The 23,146-nt window shown below is 42.1% G+C and overlaps 1 protein-coding gene across 1 annotated transcript in view; it reads left to right on the top strand.

Annotated features, from left to right (window-relative positions):
- Positions 1-23,146, top strand: part of tab3 (TGF-beta activated kinase 1 (MAP3K7) binding protein 3) — a 48,001-nt gene that overhangs the window by 16,544 nt on the left and 8,311 nt on the right. Inside the window, exons 3-6 of the mRNA XM_061883071.1 lie at positions 2,456-3,740; positions 9,687-9,847; positions 16,040-16,133; positions 18,359-18,442. Coding sequence (XP_061739055.1) covers positions 2,456-3,740; positions 9,687-9,847; positions 16,040-16,133; positions 18,359-18,442 — 1,624 coding nt within the window. The remainder of the gene's footprint in view (positions 1-2,455; positions 3,741-9,686; positions 9,848-16,039; positions 16,134-18,358; positions 18,443-23,146) is intronic.

Raw genomic sequence — 23,146 nt, 5'->3', positions numbered from 1 at the left:
AAAGAGTGTGTGATTGTAACCTCATACACTTATACAGGTACACAACATATCCCAACGTCACCGCGTCACTGCACGTTGGTTGATTGCGTCACCGCGTCAAAAAATTGCGTCACACGCCACTATTCGGCCTTGTTTTTAACTCATTCCACCGAAGGCCGAATGTGGCTTTTTTGCCATATTCGGCCGAATATATTCGGTTACCGATTAATCGGTGCATCCCTAGAAAAAATAATGTATTAATATGACACTCCCACCCAGGGGTGTCAAACATACGGCACGGCCCGCGAACAGTTTTTTTCCAGCCCGTGGGATGAGTTTGCAAAGTATAAAAATGAACCGAAATTTTGGAAATAAAGAAACCGCTGTTCTAAATGTGTCCACTAGATGTTGCAATAACAATTATTTGTATTGTTGTAGCTTATGCTACCTATGTAAAAAAACCCAAACAAATAAAAAAACACAGGTTAGTCCACCAGTCGAGGAAAATGATCAAACTACTAAAATAACATCCTGTCATTTGATTTCGATATAATTTTGTTATCTTGATTGATTGAAAATTAACACCAATGAGTGCCCCCGAAGGGAATAAGCGGTAGAAATGGGTGGATGGATGGAGTTGACTGATGAACATTATCACATAATTTATTCAGAAAGTACAAATAAAGATAGAATACTACTAACCACAAAATGTAAGGGGAAAAAAACATTATGATTTGTCCATTTTCAGAATGTGCTTGTTCTATTTTTAAAAAAAGAAAACCACCTCAGAATCAGAAATATTTTATTAATCCCCGAAGGGAAATTCAAATTTTTAACACAATCCCTTTCAAGATCAGACAAACATTACAGGGAGACAGAACAAGATCAAACCTTACAGGTAGACAGAACAGGATCAAACATTACAGGGAGACAGAACAGGATCAAACATTACAGGGAGACAGAACAAGCTCAAACATTACAGGGAGACAGAACAAGATCAAACATTAAAGGGAGACGGAACATAATCAAACATTACAGGGAGAAAGAACAAGATCAAACCTTACAGGGCGACAGAACAAGATCAAACATTACAGGGAGACAGAACAAGATCAAACATTAAAGGGAGACAGAACAAGATCAAACATTACAGGGAGACAGAAAGAACAAGATCAAACATTAAAGGGAGAAAGAACAGGATCAAACATTAAAGGGAGACGGAACAGAATCAAACATTACAGGGAGACAGAACAAGATCAAACATTGCAGGCAGACAGAACAAGATCAAACATTACAGGGAGACAGAAAGAACAAGATCAAACATTAAAGGGAGAAAGAACAGGATCAAACATTAAAGGGAGACGGAACAGAATCAAACATTACAGGAAGAAAGAACAAGATCAAACATTACAGGGAGACAGAACAGGATCAAACATTTAAGGGAGACGAAACATGACAGAACAAGATCAAACATTGCAGGCAGACAGAACAAGATCAAACATTACAGGGAGACAGAACAAGATCAAACATTACAGGGAGACAGAAAGAACAAAATCAAACATTAAAGGGAGAAAGAACAGGATCAAACATTAAAGGGAGACGGAACAGAATCAAACATTACAGGGAGAAAGAACAAGATCAAACATTACAGGGAGACAGAACAGGATCAAACATTAAAGGGAGACGAAACATGATCGCTGACGGGTCTGCCAACTTCCAGCACCCCTTACAAAAAAGGTGAGATACAGGTAAAGAATGGGGTTGGGGTAGAAAAAAAATCGGTCTAAGCCTGGGCCCCTGGAGAGGGGGTCCAGACGGAGACCAAGGGAAAAAACAACTCATAGCCATAGCACAGAGCCCTCCTACATGTGTGTAAGAGGGAATCATCAAATAAAACAAAGAACATTAAAGACATTAAAAGAGCAGAGCTGATGCAACCAGCCACTTCTATATACAGCTATGAATAAAAAGTTAAAAAAAACATACTGTGGTGGCCTCTGCGGTGTTCCAGGCCATCGTCTGCTGGGGTGGGGGGAGCATGGCCAGAGACAGGAGCAGACCCAACAAAGCAACCAAGAGAGCAGACTCCACTCTCGGCCGCCAACCAGTGTCCAGTCCGCATGGATGAACGAGGATACGTCCAAGGAGATCTGACGTCTTTATTTTTAAGTTATCGTGCCATGATTTTACCAACTTGGCCCTTTGGGAGTAGATGTTTCTCCATGCGGCACCCCATCTAAAATAAGCATTAAATGCATTGTTAGCCACCTTGTTGTTGCCATAAATTACAAACTAGAATGCATAAAAAAAGAAAAACGTGTTCTTATCTTGCATTAGGATTGTGAATGATAGGTAAAATTCCAGTTCCCCTTTAACAAGTGTGAGATAAACATGTCTTGTGATTGATCATTTGACTCCTTTTGTAGTACAGCTGGTCCATTTAGGAAAATATTGACTGAATGATTCTGTTTTCCTTCAGAACAACAACAACCTAGATCGCTGCTGCCACCTGCTGGCCCTGGAGAGTAACCGATACCTCTATGGGGATTTCCATCACAGTCCGGAGGAGGTGAGTCGCAATCACATGCTCCACATTAACCTGGGCTACCAGGGCTCGGACCTCAACAAGCCAAATGGAGCGGCGGCGGCAGGGCGCTCGCTGGTCCACAGCACGAGTGACAGCCACATCGATCCCCAGAGACCCAGCTACCCCGAGCCCCTGTCGGCGCCCGCCGCCATGGCCCCCTCCGCCGGTTACAATCCATTTTTCATCAACGACCAGAGCCGTTCGGCGAGCACTCCCACCCCGCCGCCGATTCAGAGCATGTCCCCCACCTTTTCCCCCGTCACGCGCTATACTATGAACCCTATCGCAGTAACACTTTCGCAAAGTATACCCAACGCCCCACAGGCGTTGCAGATACCCCCCGGGCACTATGCTAACAGCGGCAGCACCATTTATATCCGACCCTCGCCCTCCCAGAGCCCGCAGCCGCCACCGTGGCCGTCCTCGGGTACCACCGTTTATCACCACCAGTCCCCCTACAGCACCCCTACTTATGGCTCGCCATACAGTTCCCCCCAGCATCAGGTGCAACCCCAGCATCAGGTGCAACCCCAGCATCAGGTGCAACCCCAGCACCAGGTGCAACCTCAGCATCAGGTGCAACCTCAGCAGCCGTCCCAGCACCAGCAATACGTCTTCCTCCCCATCAACTCTCCGACACACCCCAGCATATCCTACCACCACCAGCAACAGCCCCCCGTCTACAGGCCCTACCACTCCAAGGGCTCCCACAAGAATCAGATCGAGATTACCCTGGAAGGACCGCGGCCTCGCAGCAACTCCCCCGTGCACACCCCCCACCCCCAGGGAGCGCTTTACATGACCACCAGTCCTTCGCCCAGCTCGCCTTCCAGGGGCATCGCCCTAAGCGGACCTCCAGGACCGGCGTCCTACCACGCAGGAAAGTACCTGCAGCACCACAGCCCCGCCAGGCCTCGGCCCGCCTCCTCGCCACAGCCGGGCCAGTCCGCGTACACTTTCCAGATCAAAATGACCGGAGGGCAGGCCCAGAGACCGCCCAGCTCGCCTCCCGTGGCTGAGGCCGAGTCACTCCTCAACATCGTGGACCACGGGGAGAAGAATGCCGCCCCTCCACCCATCCTCCCCATCTCCGCGCTGCCAGGGAACGTGGCCAGTCAGTTTCGCCAAACGCACCGACGGTCCAGCTCGGGCTCCGATGACTACGCCTACACTCAAGGTAGGGGACAGTTTGATGTGTTGTGGATTATCAACATCTGTCAGCCATTTTATTAGGCACACCTCCACGATCCGGGGCTTCACGGTGGCAGAGGGGTTAGTGCGTCTGCCTCACAATACGAAGGTCCTGCAGTCCTGGGTTCAAATCCAGGCTCGGGATCTTTCTGTGTGGAGTTTGCATGTTCTCCCCATGAATGCGTGGGTTCCCTCCGGGTACTCCGGCTTCCTCCCACTTCCAAAGACATGCACCTGGGGATAGGTTGATTGGCAACACTAAATTGGCCCTAGTGTGTGAATGTGAGTGTGTCTATCTGTGTTGGCCCTGCGATGAGGTGGCGACTTGTCCAGGGTGTACCCCGCCTTCTGCCCAATTGTAGCTGAGATAGGCGCCAGCGCCCCCCGCGACCCCAAAAAGGGAATAAGCGGTAGAAAATGGATGTTTAATGTACCTGCACGATCCATCAAGCTAGGCATGGGTGATGATTAGGGCTTTTGTATATTTAGGGGTTTTGTTTTGAAAGTCTTCACAATGAAATTCAACCGGGGATGTCCGATAATATCGGAAAGCCGATTTTACCGGCCGATAAATAATTTAAAATGTAATATCGGAAATTATCGCATCGGTTTCAAAATCATCAGTATCTGTTTCAAAAAGTAAAATGTATGACTTTTTAAAACGCCGCTGTGTACACGGACGAAGAGAGAGGTCCAGAGCGCCAATAAACCTTCAAGGCACTGCCTTTGCGTGCCGGGCCAGTCAAATAATATCTACGGCTTTTCACACACACACAAGTGAATGCAAGACATATTTGGTCAACAGCCATACAGGTCACACTGAGGGTGGCCGTACAAACAACTTTAACACTGTTACAACTATGCGTTACACTGAACCCACACCAAACAAAAATGGCAAACACATTTCGGGAGAACATCCGCACCGTAACACAGCATAAACACAACAGAACAAATACCCAGAACCCCTTGCTGCACTAACTCTTCCGGGATGCTACAATTTACACCCCCCGCTAACCCCTACAGGGGGGGGTTGCGTTGTAATTTTTTGTTAGTGTCTGCTTACTAAATTTAGGTTTACTGATACTTAAAATTATAATTAAATTGTTTATTATGATCAATGAATGACTACATTTTTATCACAATTACAATTAGACCCAACAATAATATTTTTTTTATAATTTCCCAAATATCAGCTCTGATTGAAATCCTTTGTTTTTGACCTATTAAAGTCTTCCTGTCTGCAATGACTTACTGTATTTCCTGACTTTATAAACAAAATAAAACGACAGCAGATTTTTTTGAGGGTAAATCGTTAGTGGCTGCGGAATTTGCATGCACGTTACGCCGCCCATTAATAGTTTTTTTTTATTAGATTTTTATATTTTCATGATCATTAGAAGCCATAAAATTCTATTAATTGTCCAGCCCTAGCTTTTTTTTCCTACCGTGTGTTGTGTAGCATGTTTAGCTGGTCCTCGTCCTCCAGTGATGATACTTGATGATACTGACAAGTAGCTACATACTGTGGAGAGATGTAAGCAAGATGATAAAGTGGTAGAGGACTTTCTCAAACTCAAATTTGCGGGATACCGCAAACATGCATTATGACAATTTAGCGATATTATTAAAAGTCTGGTGTCGGGCAAATTTCTAACATTTATATTGTACTTTGCCTGTATCGCCAATCCATATATTGAGCTGTATCAAACATTTCCGCATGTTTCTAAATAATCCACTCTTTACATTATGATTTTTAGTGCTTGGGTCGCATTGAACGCCGTTGCAGGCAGATTCTTCGCCACTCGGTCAGGGTCTGGAGTTTTGACACTGTCCGAATTGCATATGCAGAGTTTGTGTGTTGGGTTTCAGATTGTGCAAGTGTACCATATTGATGTGTCTGTCAATATATATTTAACAGCAAGTGTGATGAGTTTTGCTTGCGTGACTGTGTTTAAGTTAGGGCTGGGCGATATGGCCTTTTTTTAATATCTCGATATTTTTAGGCCATGTCATGATACACATATACATCTCCAAATTTTGCCTTAACCTTGAATAAACACCTGATGCATAAAATCACAGCAGTATGATGATTCTATGTGTCTACATTAAAACATTCTTCTTCATACTGCTTTAATATATGCTACTTTTAAACTTTCATGCAGAGAGGGAAACCACAATTAAGTCATTTTACCAAAAGTGTATTTATTAAACAGTTATTAAGCAGTGGCACAAGCATTCATTTCATTTCCAAAACAGAAAGTGCAAGATTGTCAGACATTTTAAAACGAGCTTCGAGTGCACTTTTGTGCATGATGTCACTAAGATGTAATCAAAACACTACATTAAACTGCACTTTTTTGTACAGAACGCCACTACAATAGTTTAAAACAAATAAAGTGCACTTTTGTGCATGATGTCACACAAGATATTTCAATAACTGTCAAAGAAAAATGAGCTGCATAATAGGAAATCAAAGAGTATGTCCTTCACTATTTGGTAGGTTACTGCGGACGTTATATCCTGATGTTGACTATTTTTTTCATATGTGTTGATGTGGAAATGGTTGCCTCTGCATTTTGTTGTTGTGGCACCGGCTGTGGATGTTGACAGTTTCAACCACTCTTCATTCTCTAGCGCAGGGATGCCCATTACGTCGATCGCGAGCTACCAGTCGACCGCGGGGGGTGTGTCAGTCGATCTCCAGCCAGGCTTTTAAAAAAAATACACCTAAAAATTAGTGATCATCAATCTTCACCAAGACGTCACTTAAATGACATTCACGGTATCGGAGGGTCTTGTGAGATGACGCTGGCTGCTGCAAGATCATTATTGTTCAAGTATGACCGAGAGGAAGGCGAGAAACACTTTTTATTTCAACAGACTCTCGCGCCGTACCTTCCGTCAAAACTCTAAAGGCCGACTGCACATTTCCTATCTTCACAATAAAAGCCCTGCTTCATGCTGCCTGCGCTAACTAAATACAGAGTCTCGGAAAACTGGCGTGCACAAGCGATCCCTCAGAAAGCTGGCGTGCACATCACTTGTGCACGCCAGCTTTCCGAGACTCTTATTTTGTTAGCGCAGGCAGCATGAAGCAGGGCTTTTATTGTGAAGATAGGAAATGTGCAGTCAATCGGCCTTTAGAGTTTTGACGGAAGGGACGGCGCGAAAGTCTGTTGAAATAAAAAGTGTTTCTCGCCTTCCTCTCTGTCATTTTTTCATAATAATGAACTGGCAGCAGCCAGCGTCATCTCACAAGACCCTCGGGTGCCGTGAATGTCAAATCAAGCAAGCTACGGAATTTGCCGCCAATGTTTTTCTTGTAAAGTGTATGGAAGCTGGATGAATTAGATGCCAAAAACCAACCACTTTCATGTGGTATTGTACAGAAAGGACAACTTTTTTTCTCCTCCATTTGAAAATGTGGGCGTTATCATCATTACTGTCTGATTCCAATCAATGCAAGTCATCAGAATCAGGTAATACACCAACTTATATTCTTGCTTTGTGAAAGAAAGACATCTATATGTGTTACACATGCTTGTATTATCATTAAACACATTTAACTTGTTTACAAAAATGTCTCTTTCATAAATAAATAAATATAAATGATATATATAAATGAGGTAAATCCCCTCGAGTTGGTCAATTGAAAAGTAGCTCGCCTGCAGAAAAAGTGTGGGCACCCCTGCTCTAGCGGGTGACTTTTCAAATGATGCTTCATATTAGCAGTAATGCTACTTTTTGTAGCAACGCTTTTGCCGCATACTTGTCAAATCACATTTGTCTGTTCTACATCTTCCCGCTTGAAGCCGAACCACCGCCAGACGATGGAATCCCCTGCTTTTTTTCTTGGGAATTAATTCTTCCTTCATTTGTTACCAGATTCGCACCTTTTTTGTCGCGTATTACCACTCGCACCACAGCTAACGTTACCCATGCCGCTACCTCTCTGCTCCGTGAGTGCGTGTACATATGTGACGTATGTAAGAAGGTGCGGTTGTTTTAACTCTCTGTGAGAAGGAGAGACAAGAAAGAGTGGGAAGAGCCTGTAGTGTAATGCCCGCAGCTAAAAGCAACTGTGTGAGAACGTAAACTCCAGGGGTAGGGAACCTATGGCTGTAGAGCCAGATGTGGCTCCTTTGATGACTGCATCTGGCTCTCTGATAAATATGAACTGACGTTGCTTAACACGATAAGTAATGAATAATTCCACGTGTAATCACAGTGTTAAAAATAATGTTAGAAGTATAAAACATTCTCATGCATTTTTAATCCATCCATCCGTTTTCTACCGCACCTGTTCAAGAAGTTGCGTTAATGGTAAGAAATAGGGATGCACCGAAATGAAAATTTGTGGCCGAAGCCGAATAAAATTTAAACGCTTGGCCGAAGGCCGAATACCGAATAATGAATGCAGTTTTTCACAATTTTTTTAATATTGCATAAATAGCCTAGAATAAATATTTAGACATGTTTTTCAAATAAAGTATTTTTTTATTGAATATCGACATTTTTTTAATATTCCAGTAGTCTTTGCTTTTCAAAAAAAGCACAGTTTTTCATTTATATTAGGCCTTCAAACAAAACATGCATTCCAAAAAAAAATGAGGTGCATTAAAGTGGATAAACCCACAACAAATGAATTATTGTCCTTTTGGCAAAAGTCTGCTTAGCCACAGTAGATATGCTAATAATGTAAACAGAAGGCTCAAGTAAATCTCAATTAAGTGTGTGCTTGTAACCTCATACACTTATACAGGTAGCCTACACAACAGGCTAATAATGTAAACAGAGGCCCCACTAAATCTCAATTAAGTGTGTGCTTGTAACCTCATACACTTATACAGGTAGCCTACACAACAGGCTAATAATGTAAACAGAGGCCCCACTAAATCTCAATAAGTGTGTGCTTGTGACCTCATACACTTATACAGGTACACAACATATCCCAACGTCACCACGTCACCGCGTCAAAAAATGGCGTCACGCGCCACTATTCGGCCTAGTTTTTAACTCATTCCACCGAAGGCCGAATGTGGCTTTTTTTGCCATATTCGGCCGAATATATTCGGTTACCGATTAATCGGTGCATCCCTAGTAAGAAATTATTTATTTATTATTGGTTAGTTTGGGGCTTGCCCTCCTGGAGGTTCTTCAGACCCCCAAGCACCGACATGAGAGCCTGTTTCAGGGTTAAAATATTGTTGTTGTTTTTTTGGATAAGTCTCTCAGTTGCTTTCCAGCAATTGTATTTCCAGCCCCAACCCTGTCTCTCCTCCTGGCTGCTGCTTATAACAGAGCGACAGGTGATTAGATAACGTGGGCCAGCTACGCACCTGTCGCTGCAGGCCTGCAGGCCACGCCCCCTCCACAGTTAGCTTCAGAAGAACAATGTTATTACAAAGAATAAGAGACCTATTATACTCTAGAAATGTTGGTCTTACTTAAAAATGCACGTGTTTAGTTGTGTTCAGTGTTAAAAAAAAAAATTAAATGGCTCTTACGGAAATATATTTTAAAATATTTGGCTTTTTGGCTCTCTCAGCCCAAAAAGGTTCCTGACCCCTGGTATACTCCAATATCACGATATAGTCATTTTCTATATCGCACAGAGACAAGCCCGCGATATATCGAGCATATCGATATATCGCCCAGCCCTACTTGGGTCGCACTTAACGGGAATGCAGGCTGATTCTTCGCCACTCGGTCAGCGTCTGGAGTTTTGAGACTGTCCAAATTGCATATGCAGAGTTTGTGTGTTGGGTCTTAGATTGTGCAAGTGTACCTAATAATGTGTCCGTCAATATATATTTAACAGCAAGTGATGAGTTTTGCTTGTGTGACTGTGTGTCTCCTTGATAACTGTCCAAATGGACGCTCACAGTGGATTTTATCATCTGGTATGCTTCCCATCTCTCGGTGCCTTCAGCGCTTCTGCTCCACCAGCGAGCCAGGATGGAGCGCCTTCTGAAGGAGCTGCTGTTCGAGAGGCAGAAACTGGAGCAAGAGAAGTCGGACGTCAACAACATGGAATACGAAGCCCTACAGAGACGCTTTCGTAGAGTCAACTCTACCAGTCTTATACCACGAGTAAGTGCAACAATGTTTTATTTCAGTGTGGATTGTCCTGAAACTGCGGCTGCATCGTTTTGTTTTTGTCATATTGTGATGCTTTTTCTTCATGTAAAATACTTCCTTGTGGTCTGCAACGGTCTTTCCTAACCATTGTCGGCCACCCATCCAAATGAGAATCAGGTGTCCTAATCACTTGGCCCGGTGTATCAAATCAAGCACTTACAGCAGTTTCTACAAACATTTGTGAAAGAATGGGCCGCTGTCAGTGATTTCCAGCGTGAAACTGTCATAGGATGCCACCTGTGCTACAAATCCAGTCGTGAAATGTCCTCGCTCCTAAATATTCCAAAGACAACTTTATGGTAGGAAATGTGAAGAGTTTAGGAACAACAGCAACTCAGCCACGTAAACTGACCGAGAGCGGGTCAGCGGATGCTGAAGCGCATAGTGCAAAGACTTTCTATAAAAGTCAGTTGTGACGGAGCTCCAAACATCATGTGACCTTCCAATTAGCCCACGTACAGTACGCAGAGAGCTTCATGGAATGGGTTTCCATGGCCGAGCAGCTGAATCTAAGCCACACATCACCAAGTCCAATGCAAAGTGTGGGCTGCGGTGGTGTAAAGCACGTCGCCACTGGATCTCTAGAGCAGTAGAGATATGTTCTCTGTAGTGAAGTGAAGTGAATTATATTTATATAGCGCTTTTCTCTAGTGCAGGGGTAGGGAACCAATGGCTCTAGAGCCAGATGCGGTTCTTATGATGACTGAGTCTGGCTCTCAGATAAATCTTAGCTGACATTGCTTAACACGATAAGTAATTAATTATTCCGTCGGTAATCACAGTGTTAAAAATAACGTTCAAATTATAAAAAATTCTCATGCATTTTTGTCCAACCATCCATTTTCTAACGCACCTGTTCAAGAAGTCGCTTTGATTGTAAGAAGTATCATATTTATTATTGATTAGCTTTAGAATAACAATGTTATTATCTTGAGGACTGCGTGGCGAAGTTGCGACATTGGCTGTGCCAGCAATCTGAGGGTTACTGGTTCAATCCCCACCTTCTACCATCTTAGTCATGTCCGTTGTGTCCTTGAGCAAGACATTTCACCCTTGCTCCTGATGGGGCCTGGTTAGCGCCTTGCATGGCAGCTCCCGCCATCAGTGTGTGAATGTGCGTGTGAATGTGGAAATACTGTCAAAGCGCTTTGGGCTCCTTTACAAAGGGTTAGAAACGCGCTATACCAGTACAACCATTTACCATTTTTTTTACCATTTTTAAAAACAATAAGAGACTTATTATACTGTAAAAATGTTGGTCTTAAAAATGCACACATTTAGTTGTATTCAGTGTTAAAAAAAGATTATATAGCTCTCATGGAAATACATTTTGAAATATTTGGCTTTCATGGCTCTCTCAGCTAAAAAGGTTCCCGACCCCTGCTCTAGTGACTCAAAGCGCTTTTACAAAGTGAAACCCAATATCTAAGTTACATTTAAACCAGTGTGGGTGGCACTGAGAGCAGGTGGGTAAAGTGTCTTGCCCAAGGACACAACGCCAGTGACTAGAATGGCGGAAGCAGGGATCAAACCTGGAACTCTCAAGTTGCAGGCACGGCCACTCTACCAACTGAGCTATATCTCTTTTCCATTTGCCAATCTGATGGACCAGTCTGGGTTTGGAGGTTGCCAGGAGAACGCTACATTTCGGACTGCATTGTGCCGAGTGTGAAATTTGGTGGAGGAGGAATTATGGTGTGGGGTTGTTTTTCAGGGCTTGGCTCTTTAGTTCCAGTGAAAGGAACTTGAATGCTCCAGGATACCAAAACATTTTGGAAATTCCATATTTGGAGCGGGTCTCTTCCTCTTCCAGCATGACTGTGTACAAAGCAAGGTCCATGAATACAAGAATGACAGGGTCTGGTGTGGATGAACTTGACTGGGCTGCACAGAGTCCTGACCTGAACCCTTTTGAGATGAATCAGAACGGAGACTAAGAGCAAAGCCTTCTCCACCAACACCAGTGTGTGGCCTCACCAATGCGCTTTTGGAAGAATGGTGGAAAATTCCTATAAAGGCACTCCGCAACCTTGTGGACAGCCTTCCCAGAAGAGTTGAAGCTGTAATAGCTGCGAAAGGTGGACCCACATCATATTGAACCCAATTGGTTAGGAATAAGATGGCACTTCAAGTTTATATTTGACTCAAGGCAGGTGGCAAAATACTTTTGGCAATATAGTGTGTCTATTTCTCAGCTGCGGTCCGTTAGGGCTGCAGTGGTACTCTGTTGTGATCCACTTTTCCACCACTTGTGCCAGTAATGACTATCAAACACAAAAAGTCTTGAGCAAAAGTCATAGGGAAGTTTCTCAAGCGCAAAAATTATGACTAAAGTGGTGAAGCTGTATTTTAATCTGCACTTTAATTTTATCGACAGTTTGTTTACAAAGTACCTATTTTAGCACTGTTTAGGACTATTTATTTTACATCAGTTTTTATGAGTCCTTCTTTTGCAGTATATTTGATAAACATTAATTTTGTAATCAGTCTGGCCTAAGCCTTGATAATTATATTTATCATTAACACATGGTTTCACATAATTTGACAAGGTTTATCTTGTTAAGCTATTAGTATAAGTTAGATGACTAATTCAGTGTTAATATTTGGGACCCGGCGTCAAAAAGGTTAAGAACCCCTGCACAAAATATGTAATGCTGGTTCTTTGGTCAAAATCTTGCATGAATTATGTTTTACGGACCACGTTCAAGCCGCTTTCTGACCGGCTAATGCCAAAGTCTTACTCTAGGCCACGCCCCCTTTGACTGTGTCTCCACCCCGTCAGCCATGTTGTAGTTTTTAGCACTTCCAAATTGAGTCTACTGAAATCTGTATGTTGGAACTAATACAGTGAGCTACTTTGTATTAGAAATGGCAACAGCAGAGGACGCATGTGCACGTGCGAGCTAGTCTGCCCCACAACAAGAGGATTGAGGAAAAGGAGGAGGTTATCGACCACAGCTTTGGACTACAACTGATTAAAAATGGCAGACTTGAGCAAAGATCTCGGGGTAAACCTTAACCATATATGGGGATACCATGAATTGATTAACTCGGACCCCGACTTAAACAAGTTGAAAAACGTATTCAGGTGCTACCATTTAGTGGTCAACTGTACGGAATATGTACTGTACTGTGTAATCTACTAATAAAAGTTTCAATTAATCGAAAAAAAAATCCGCTGAAATAACTTAAGACAAAATAAGTCACGAAAGTCTAGAATTCCAAATGGCTCGTTTGGAGCAAGATTGTTTTTTAAACATCTCTGCATGAATAAAAAAAAATGTATGATACCAAAGGTAGAAAAACAGGTTCAAACAGGAAAGAACAGTTGGTTTTACATAATAGTTCCCACACACATCGAGGCACAAAGGGACACAGTATCAATCCTTATGAAAATAAGGCATTGGTACTTCAGTATCGTTTTACCCATCACTTGTTTTGGTCACTGCCGATATCAGCAGGAATCATACGTATTTGTGTTATTTTGTAGCCTACAATGTTAAAGGTTTGAGCAAGTGAAATGAGTCAAACAGAACAATGGTAAGTATGAAAAATACTAATCTAATTATTATTTTTAAACGTTTGGAATTAACTTATGCTGCCTTTAAGTTGAAGTGGGGACATCATAACATGTTGGCAATACCTAGTGGTCACAGTAATTAATTTAAGTTCATGACGCAATAAGTTTGTTACTGGGTACTTTCTGATACACTTCTTCTGCTTTGGAGACTTTGTGTGTGTAAGAAATTTGCAATTATGATTATTTAACGCTTGTGCATGTTGACAAATGGGCTGTTTATCGCACACAAGTAAACACACTGCAGTACTGTTTGTATTGCACATGATATCACACACAAGCATTCTGCAGGACTGCTTGTATCGCACATGATCTCACACACAAGTAGGCACACTGTAAGACTGCTTGTATCGCACATAATATCACACAAGTAAGCACGCTGCAGGACTGCTTGTATCGCACACAAGTAAACACGCTGTAGGAGTGCTTGTATTGCACATGATATCACACACAAGTAAGCACGCAGCAGGACTGCTTATATCGCGCAAGATATCACACACAAGTAAACACGCTGCAGGACTGATTGTATCGCACATGATATCACACACAAGTAAACACTGCAGCACTGCTTGTAGCGCACATGATATCACACACAAGTAAACACGCTGCAGGACTGCTTGTATCGCACATATCACACAAGTAAGCACGCTGCATGACTGCTTGTATCGCACATGGTATCACACACACAAGTAAACACTGCAGGACTGCTTGTATCGCATATATCACACACAAGTAAGCACGCTGCAGGACTGTTTGTATCGCACATGGTGTCACACACAAGTAAAAACTCTGCAGGACTGCTTGTATCGCACATGATGTCACTCACAAGTAAACACGCTGCAGGACTGCTTGTATCGCACATATCACACAAGTAAGCACGCTGCATGACTGCTTGTATCGCACATGGTATCACACACACAAGTAAACACTGCAGGACTGCTTGTATTGCACATGATATCACACACAAGTAAACACTCTGCAGGACTGCTTGTATCGCACATGGTATCACACACACAAGTAAACACTGCAGGACTGCTTGTATCGCATATATCCCACACAAGTAAACACGCTGCAGGACTGCTTGTATTGCACATTATATCACTCACAAGTAAACACTCTGCTGGACTGCTTGTATCGCACACAAGTAAACACGCTGCAGGACTGCTTGTATCGCACATGATCTCACACACAAGTAAGCACTCTGCAGGACTGCTTGTATCGCACATGATATCACACACAAGTAAGCACTCTGCAGGACTGCTTGTACCGCACATGATATCACACACAAGTAAGCACTCTGCAGGACTGCTTGTACCGCACATGATATCACACACAAGTAAGCACTCTGCAGGACTGCTTGTATCGCACATGAGATCACACACAAGTAAACACGCTGCAGGACTGCTTGTATCGCTCATGATATCACACACAAGTAAACACGCTGCAGGACTGCTTGTATCGCACATATCACACACAAGTAAACACGCTTGCAGGACTACTTGTATCGCACATGGTATCACACACACAAGTAAACACTGCAGGACTGCTTGTATCGCATATATCACACACAAGTAAACACTCTGCAGGACTGTTTGTATCGCACATGGTGTCACACACAAGTAAACACTCTGCAGGACTGCTTGTATCGCACATGATGTCACTCACAAGTAAACACGCTGCAGGACTGCTTGTATCGCACATATCACACAAGTAAGCACGCTGCATGACTGCTTGTATCGCACATGGTATCACACACACAAGTAAACACTGCAGGACTGCTTGTATTGCACATGATATCACACACAAGTAAACACTCTGCAGGACTGCTTGTATCGCACATGGTATCACACACACAAGTAAACACGCTGCAGGACTGCTTGTATCGCATATATCCCACACAAGTAAACACGCTGCAGGACTGCTTGTATTGCACATTATATCACTCACAAGTAAACACTCTGCTGGACTGCTTGTATCGCACACAAGTAAACACGCTGCAGGACTGCTTGTATCGCACATGATCTCACACACAAGTAAGCACTCTGCAGGACTGCTTGTATCGCACATGATATCACACACAAGTAACCACTCTGCAGGACTGTTTGTACCGCACATGAAATCACACACAAGTAAGCACTCTGCAGGACTGCTTGTATCGCACATGAGATCACACACAAGTAAACACGCTGCAGGACTGCTTGTATCGCTCATGATATCTCACACAAGTAAACACGCTGCAAGACTGCTTGTATCGCACATGATATCACACACAAGTAAACACGCTTGCAGGACTACTTGTATCGCACATGATATCGCACACAAGTAAGCACGCTGCAGGACTGCTTGTATCGCACATGATATCACACACAAGTAAACACTGCAGCACTGCTTGTATCGGACATTTTACATGCAAACCCATACAACCCCACACTTGTTTAGTGCTGACTTGGGACCAATATCGATCGATACCTGAGCGGGACAGCCCTGGTGTGAATGAGCGTCCCTTCAATGTAAATGTTGAAGTGTTTGTATGGTAATATTTGGACTTTGTCAATGATCCACTGCAGCCTGAGGAGATGACTCGATTGCGGAGCCTCAACAGACAGCTTCAGATTGATATCGACTGCACGCTGAAGGAGACGGATCTACTGCAGTCCGGAGGTATCCAAACAAAGCGCGCAGCATCACTCATAATGCTAAAGCGTAAGCCCAAATTCATTTGAGAGCATTGATCTTGGAACAGCCGAGCCTGGAAACAGGCAGTGGTGTCCTCAGTGATGGATGAAGCTTCATCCTCAGGACAGACGCAGCCTTCTAAAGCGCCCCAATGATCCGTAACAGCAATTAAGTCTGATCCACGGGTGGCTGCTTGCTTAGTCCAAGGCTAGTTGTATCTGTCCCTCCCTAGTCTCCTATACACACCGTCTTAAAGACCTACTGAAATGAGATTTTCTTTTTTAAACGGGGATAGCAGGTCCTTTCTATGTCATACTTGATCATTTCGTGATATTGCCATATTTTTGCTGAAAGGATTTAGTAGAGAACATCGACGATAAAGTTCGCAACTTTTGGTCGCTAATAAAAAAAGCCTTGCCTGTACCGGAAGTAGCAGACGATGTGGGCGTGATGTCACAGGTTGTGGAGCTCCTCACATCTGAACATTGTTTACAATCATGGCCACCAGCTGTAGTGGTGAAGTGAATTATATTTATATAGCGCTTTTCTTTTACATAGTGAAACCCAATATCTAAGTTACATTTAAACCAGTGTGGGTGGCACTGGGAGCAGGTGGGTAAAGTGCCTTGCCCAAGGACACAATGGCAGTGACTAGGATGGTGGAAGCGGGAATCGAACCTGCAACCCTCAAGTTGCTGGCACGGCCGCTTTACCAACCGAGCTCTGCCGCCCCAGTAAGAGCAATTGGGACCGAGAAAGCGACGATTTCACAATTAATTTGAGCGAGGATGAAAGATTCGTGGATGAGGAAAGTTGGTGAAGTGAATTAGTGAATTATATTTATATAGCGCTTTTCTCTAGTGACTCTAAGCGCTTTACATAGTGAAACCCAATATCTAAGTTACATTTAAACCAGTGTGGGTGGCACGGGGAGCAGGTGGGTAAAGTGCCTTGCCCAAGGACACAACGGCAGTGACTAGGATGGTGGAAGCGGGAATCGAACCTGCAACCCTCAAGTTGCTGGCACGGCCGCTCTACCAACCGAGCTATGCCGCCCCAGTAAGAGCAATTGGGACCGAGAAAGCGACGATTTCATAATTAATTTGAGTCAGTATGAAAGATTCGTGGATGAGGAAAGTTAGTGAAGTGAATTAGTGAATTATATTTATATAGCGCTTTTCTCTAGTGACTCTAAGCGCTTTACATAGTGAAACCCAATATCTAAGTTACATTTAAACCAGTGTGGGTGGCACTGGGAGCAGGTGGGTAAAGTGTCTTGCCCAAGGACACAACGGCAGTGACTAGGATGGTGGACGCGGGAATCGAACCTGCAACCCTCAAGTTGCTGGCACGGCCACTCTACCAACCGAGTGAAGCACTAATAAAAAAGAAAAGGGGACGCCTCCAGGCGGCGGCAGTGGGAGAGTTTCAGATGTAAATAGACACATTTACTAGGATCATTCTGGAAAATCCCTTATCTGCTTATTGTGTTAATAGTATTTTAGTGAGATTATAATCATACCTTGTAAGGTGGATGCCTGTGGTGAACGCCAGTGTCTCTCAGAGAAGCCAAGATCACAGCTGCATTTTTGAGCTGCAGGATGAGGTCACATATTCCACTCAAGTAAGAGCCGACCGACTTAATATCACAATTTTCCCATCCAAAAACTTGCTGGTTGACGTAGAGAAACATTTTGGCTTGACCGCTCTGTGTTAAAGCTTCACAACAATGAAACACCGGCTGTGTTTCGGTGCTAAAGGCAGCTGCAATCCACTGCTTTCCACCAACAGCGTTCTTCTTTGACGTCTCCATTATTAATTGAACAAATTGCAAAAGATTCAGAAACACAGATGTTCAAAATACTGTGTAATCGCGTGATGAAAAGAGACGACTTTTAGCCGTACGTGGTGCTGGGAGAACATGTCCCCTCCAACCAATAACGTCACAAACACACGTCATCACTCCGCGACGTTTTCAACAGGAAACTCTGCGGGAAATTAAAAATTGTAATTTAGTAAACAAAAAAGGCCGTATTGACATGTGTTGCAATGTTAATATTTCATCATTGATATATAAACTATCAGACTGCGTGGTCGCTAGTAGTGGCTTTCAGTAGGCCTTTAAAAGCATCCCACTAACATGTGACTTATTATTTGTCATTATAGAATCATGTTTGCTAGCCGTGCATACAAGTATACTTTATTCACAGGGAAGTTTGACCCGCAAGCCATGAACAACTTCTACGACAACATCCAGCCTGGCCCAGTGGTGCCGCCCAAACCAGGAAGGAAAGGTCAGACTGCTTTGTTCTTTCCCACATCCACTTGCTGCATTGCTTGAGCACATGTTTGATTACAAATTGCTCCTATGGATGAACAATTATAGCCTGTTACTTATTTCAGTGTTTTGCTTTAAAAAATGCGGAGGCACACCACCAGCAGAAATCATTAAAAAAACGAAACTCAGTTGACAGTAAAAAGTCGTCGTCGCAATTGTTCGATATGACTTTAATTTAGGGCTGGGCGATATGGCCTTTTATTAATATCTCAATATTTTGAAGCCATATCGCGATACACGATATATATCGCGATATTTTGCCGTAGCCTTGAATGAACACTTGATACATATAATCACAGCAGTATGATGATTCTATGTGTCTACATTAAAACATTCTTCTTCATACCGCATTGATATACAGTATGCTCATTTTAAACTTTCATGCAGAGAGGGAATTCCAAACTAAGTCAATTTATCAAAACTGTTTTATTAGGGCTGGGCAACGATTAAAAATTTTAATCGAAGTTAATCGCACTATTTCTCTGATTAATCGCGATTAACTGCATTGTATACGCAAAGCCCAATAATGAATTCAAAAGTAGTGTGTAGTGCACCTTTATTGGAATATTCTCCCACATGAACAAAAGCGCCAAAACATTTGTTGTGCAAACACAATTTAAATCAGTCCTTGTTAAACAGTAGCAGTTAAATAGCATATTTGATGAAAATCAACTCCGAAAATGTAAATACAAACATTTAAGCTTATTGCCACTGCCAGGGTATTTAAGTTATCCTGTTTGTTATGGAAAATAAATATAATCTACATACAAATCTCTGAGCCACAATCATAACATCTGAACAGGCAATTTCTGAGGTAACAGCAGAAACATTTTTTTTATCAGGGATCTTATGTTTAAAAAACCTATATTATAGGTAGTGGGCTGTTTTAGGGAATTTTTGATCAAATTATCCGTAGTAGCAATATTAATAATGTTGTGTTTATTCTGCGTAGTGCGCTTAAAATAATTATGACCATATCTAGGAATTGATATGATGGGAATTTTCCGATTGTTTGATGTTATGAGCCAGGGAATAAAAGAACTACCCTACCCAGCATGCAACAGGAGTGACGGCATCTTGTATGTTGTGATATGCACGCTCTGAAAGCAAACGTTAAGAAGTCAGCCAACACTCCTGGTCTGCATTATTCATAAATAGACAGACAACACATGTACTCCGCTGCTTCACAGGCCGCTGGATGTAGCCGGCAAAGTATTCCCATGCTAGCTAGCCGGTCTAGCAAGCACGCCTCATTCAGTCCAAAACGGCCCGATCTATCCACATCCAGAATTGTCTGGCGGTCGTAAGTGATCCCGGAGTGACCACGCTGTAAGCCAGCCATGACATTTGCAGAATTGTCCGGTATTTTTGCCAAATGTTCCATCTTTACCAAGAGCCCCTCGACGCCGGGCGACGCCATCTTGTTAAGAAAAGGCGTTAACAAAATAAAAGCATGTAAACAACATACGCAAATGTGCGATAAAATAATTGTCGGTGTTAATAGATTGATGAGTTAACTCATAATTAATGCATTAATTTGCCCACTCCTAGTTTTTATTAAACAGTTATTAAGCAGTGGCACAAACATTGATGTCATTTCAAAACAGAAAGTGCAAGATTGTCAGAGACATTTTAAAACAAGCTATGAGTGCACTTTTGTGCATGATGTCACTAAGATGAAATATCAAAAAAACACTAATTTAAAGTGCACTTTTTGTACAGACCACTACAATAGTTTAAAACAAATAAAGTGCACTTTTGTGCATGATAACACACAAGATATTTCATTAAGTGTCAAATAAAAATGAGCTGCATAATAGGAAATCAAATACCGTATTTTTTGGACTATAAGTCGCTCCGCAGTATAAATCGCACCTGCTGAAAATGCATAATAAAGAAGGAAAAAAACATCTATAAATCGCACCATGAATTACCATGATTGGATTAACGTGGACCTTGACTTAAACAAGTTGAAAAACTTATTGGGGTGTTACCATTTAGTGGTCAATTGTACGGGATATGTACTGTACTGTGCAATCTACTAATACAAGTATCAATCAATCACTGGAGTATAAGTCGCATTTTTGGGGGGAAATTTATTTGATAAAATTCAACACCAAGAATAGACATTTGAAAGGCAATTTAAAATAAATAAAGAATAGTGAACAACAGGCTGAATAAGTGTACTTTATATGAGGCATAAATAACCAACTGAGAAGGTGCCTGCTATGTTAACTTAACATATTATGGTAAGAGTCATTCAAATAACTATAACTTATAGAACATGTTATCCGTTTACCAAACAATCTGTCACTCCTAATCGCTAAATCCCATGAAATCTTATACGTCTAGTCTCTTACGGGAATGAACTAGATAATATTATTTTATATTTAACGGTAATGTGTTAATCATTTCACACACAAGTCGTTCCGGCCAAACTATGAAAAAAACTGCGACTTATAGTCTGAAAAATTCGGTATTTTATTAAACTGTTATTAAGCAGTGGCACAAACATTCATGTCATTTCAAAACAGAAAGTGCAAGATTGTCTGAGACATTTTAAAACAAGCTATTAGTGCACTTTTGTGTATGATGTCACTAAGATGACATTTGAAAACATTAAATAAAAGTGCACTTTTTGTACAGAACGCCACTACAATAGTTTAAAATAAATAAAGTGCACTTTTGTGCTCGATATCACACAAGATATTTCAATAAGTGTCAAATAAAAATGAGCTGCATAATAGGAAATGAAATAGTGTATGTCCTACGGCAGTGGTTCTCAAATGGGGGTACGCGTACCCCTGGGGGTACTTGAAGGTATGCCAAGGGGTACGTGAGATTTTTTTTTTAATATTCTAATAATAGCAACAATTTAAAAATCCTTTATAAATATATTTATTGAATAATACTTCAACAAAATATGAATTTAAGTTCATAAACTGTAAAAAAATAAAATAAAAATACAACAATGCAATATTCAGTGTTGACAGATAGATTTTTGTGGACATGTTCCATAAATATTGATGTTAAAGATGTCCTTTTGTGAATACATTTTTAGAATTAAGTTGATGATTCCAGATGGATCTCTATTACAATCCCCAAAGAGGGCACTTTAAGTTGATGATTACTTCTATGTGTAGAAATCTTTATTTATAATTGAATCACTTGTTTATTTTTCAACAAGTTTTTAGTTATTTTTATATCTTTTTTTCCACATAGTTTAAGAAAGACTACTAAAAATGAGCAATATTTTGCACTGTTATACAATTTAATAAATCAGAAACTTAAGATATAGTGCTGTGTTTTACTTCTTTATCTCTTTTTTTCAACCAAAAATGCTTTGGTCTGATTAGGGGGTACTTGAATTAAAAGAATGTCCTCAGGGGGTACATCACTGAAAAAAGGTTGAGAACCACTGTCCTACGGTGTTGATCTGGAAATAATTACTTCGGCATTTTGTGGGTATGGCACCGAATGGAGATGTTGACATGCGGAGTAAGCACTATTCATTCTCTTGAGGGTGACTTTTCAAATGATTGTACAAATTAGCTGTGGTGCTACTTTTTGTAGAAACGCTTCTGCCGCATAAATGTTCAACATATTCCTGCTTAAAGCCAAACCACCGCCAGACGATGGACCCCCTGCTGTTTTTCTTGGGAATTAATCCTTCCTCCATTTGATACCAGATTCGCACTTTCTTTCTCTCTTATTACCACTCGCAACACTCTGCTAGCATCACAGCTAACGTTACCATGTCGCTACCTCTCTGTGACGTTGTTCACGTGACAGGTGCGCTTGTTTCAGGTCTCTGTGAGAAGGAGAGACAAGACAGAGTGAGAAGAGCCTGTAGTGTAATACCCGCAGCTAAAAGCAACTGCGTGAGGACGTATACTCCAATATCACGATATAGTCATTTTCTATATCGCACAGAGACAAAGCCGCGATATATTGAGTATATCGATATATCGCCCAGCTCTACTTTAAAGCATAACCAAGTATGCATCAATATAGCTCTTGTCTCAAAGTAGGTGTGTAACAAACGTACCCAAGTTCTCAGAGTTTCGCTGCCACTACGCAAACTAAGGAGTCACGGGTGGGACCTGATATTCAGCTGGGAATGAATAAAACAATAAATAAACACAAGACATATATATATATACTGTTAGCCACAACACAACCAGGCTTATATTTAACATGCCACAAATTAATCCCGCATAACAAACACCTCCCCCCTCTCGTCCGTATAACCCGCCAATACAACTCAAACACCTGCACAAAACAATCAATCCCACGGCCCAAAGTGCATTTCCACTCCCCAAAGCTCATACATCGCATATATTTCCCCAACGTCCCCAAAGTTACGTACGTGACATGCACGTACGGGCAAGCGATCAAATGTTTGGAAGCAGCAGCGTACTCCCGGTACCCCGTCTGCGCATCTCACTCAAAATCCTCCTGGTAAGAGTCTCTGTTGTCCCAGTTCTCCACAGGCCAATGTTAAAGGGGAACATTATCAGCAGACCTATGTAAGCGTCAATATATACCTTGATGGTGCAGAAAAAAGACCATCTATTTTTTTAACCGATTTCCAAACTCTAAATGGGTGAATTTTGGCGAATTAAACGCCTTTCTGTTAATCGCGCTGGAGGCGATGACG

The sequence above is a fragment of the Nerophis ophidion genome, linkage group LG22 (genome assembly GCF_033978795.1).
Source record: "Nerophis ophidion isolate RoL-2023_Sa linkage group LG22, RoL_Noph_v1.0, whole genome shotgun sequence".
NCBI lineage: Eukaryota > Metazoa > Chordata > Actinopteri > Syngnathiformes > Syngnathidae > Nerophis > Nerophis ophidion.
The sequence above is the reverse complement of the archived record's forward strand: the minus strand, read 5'-3'. Positions and strand labels throughout refer to the sequence as shown.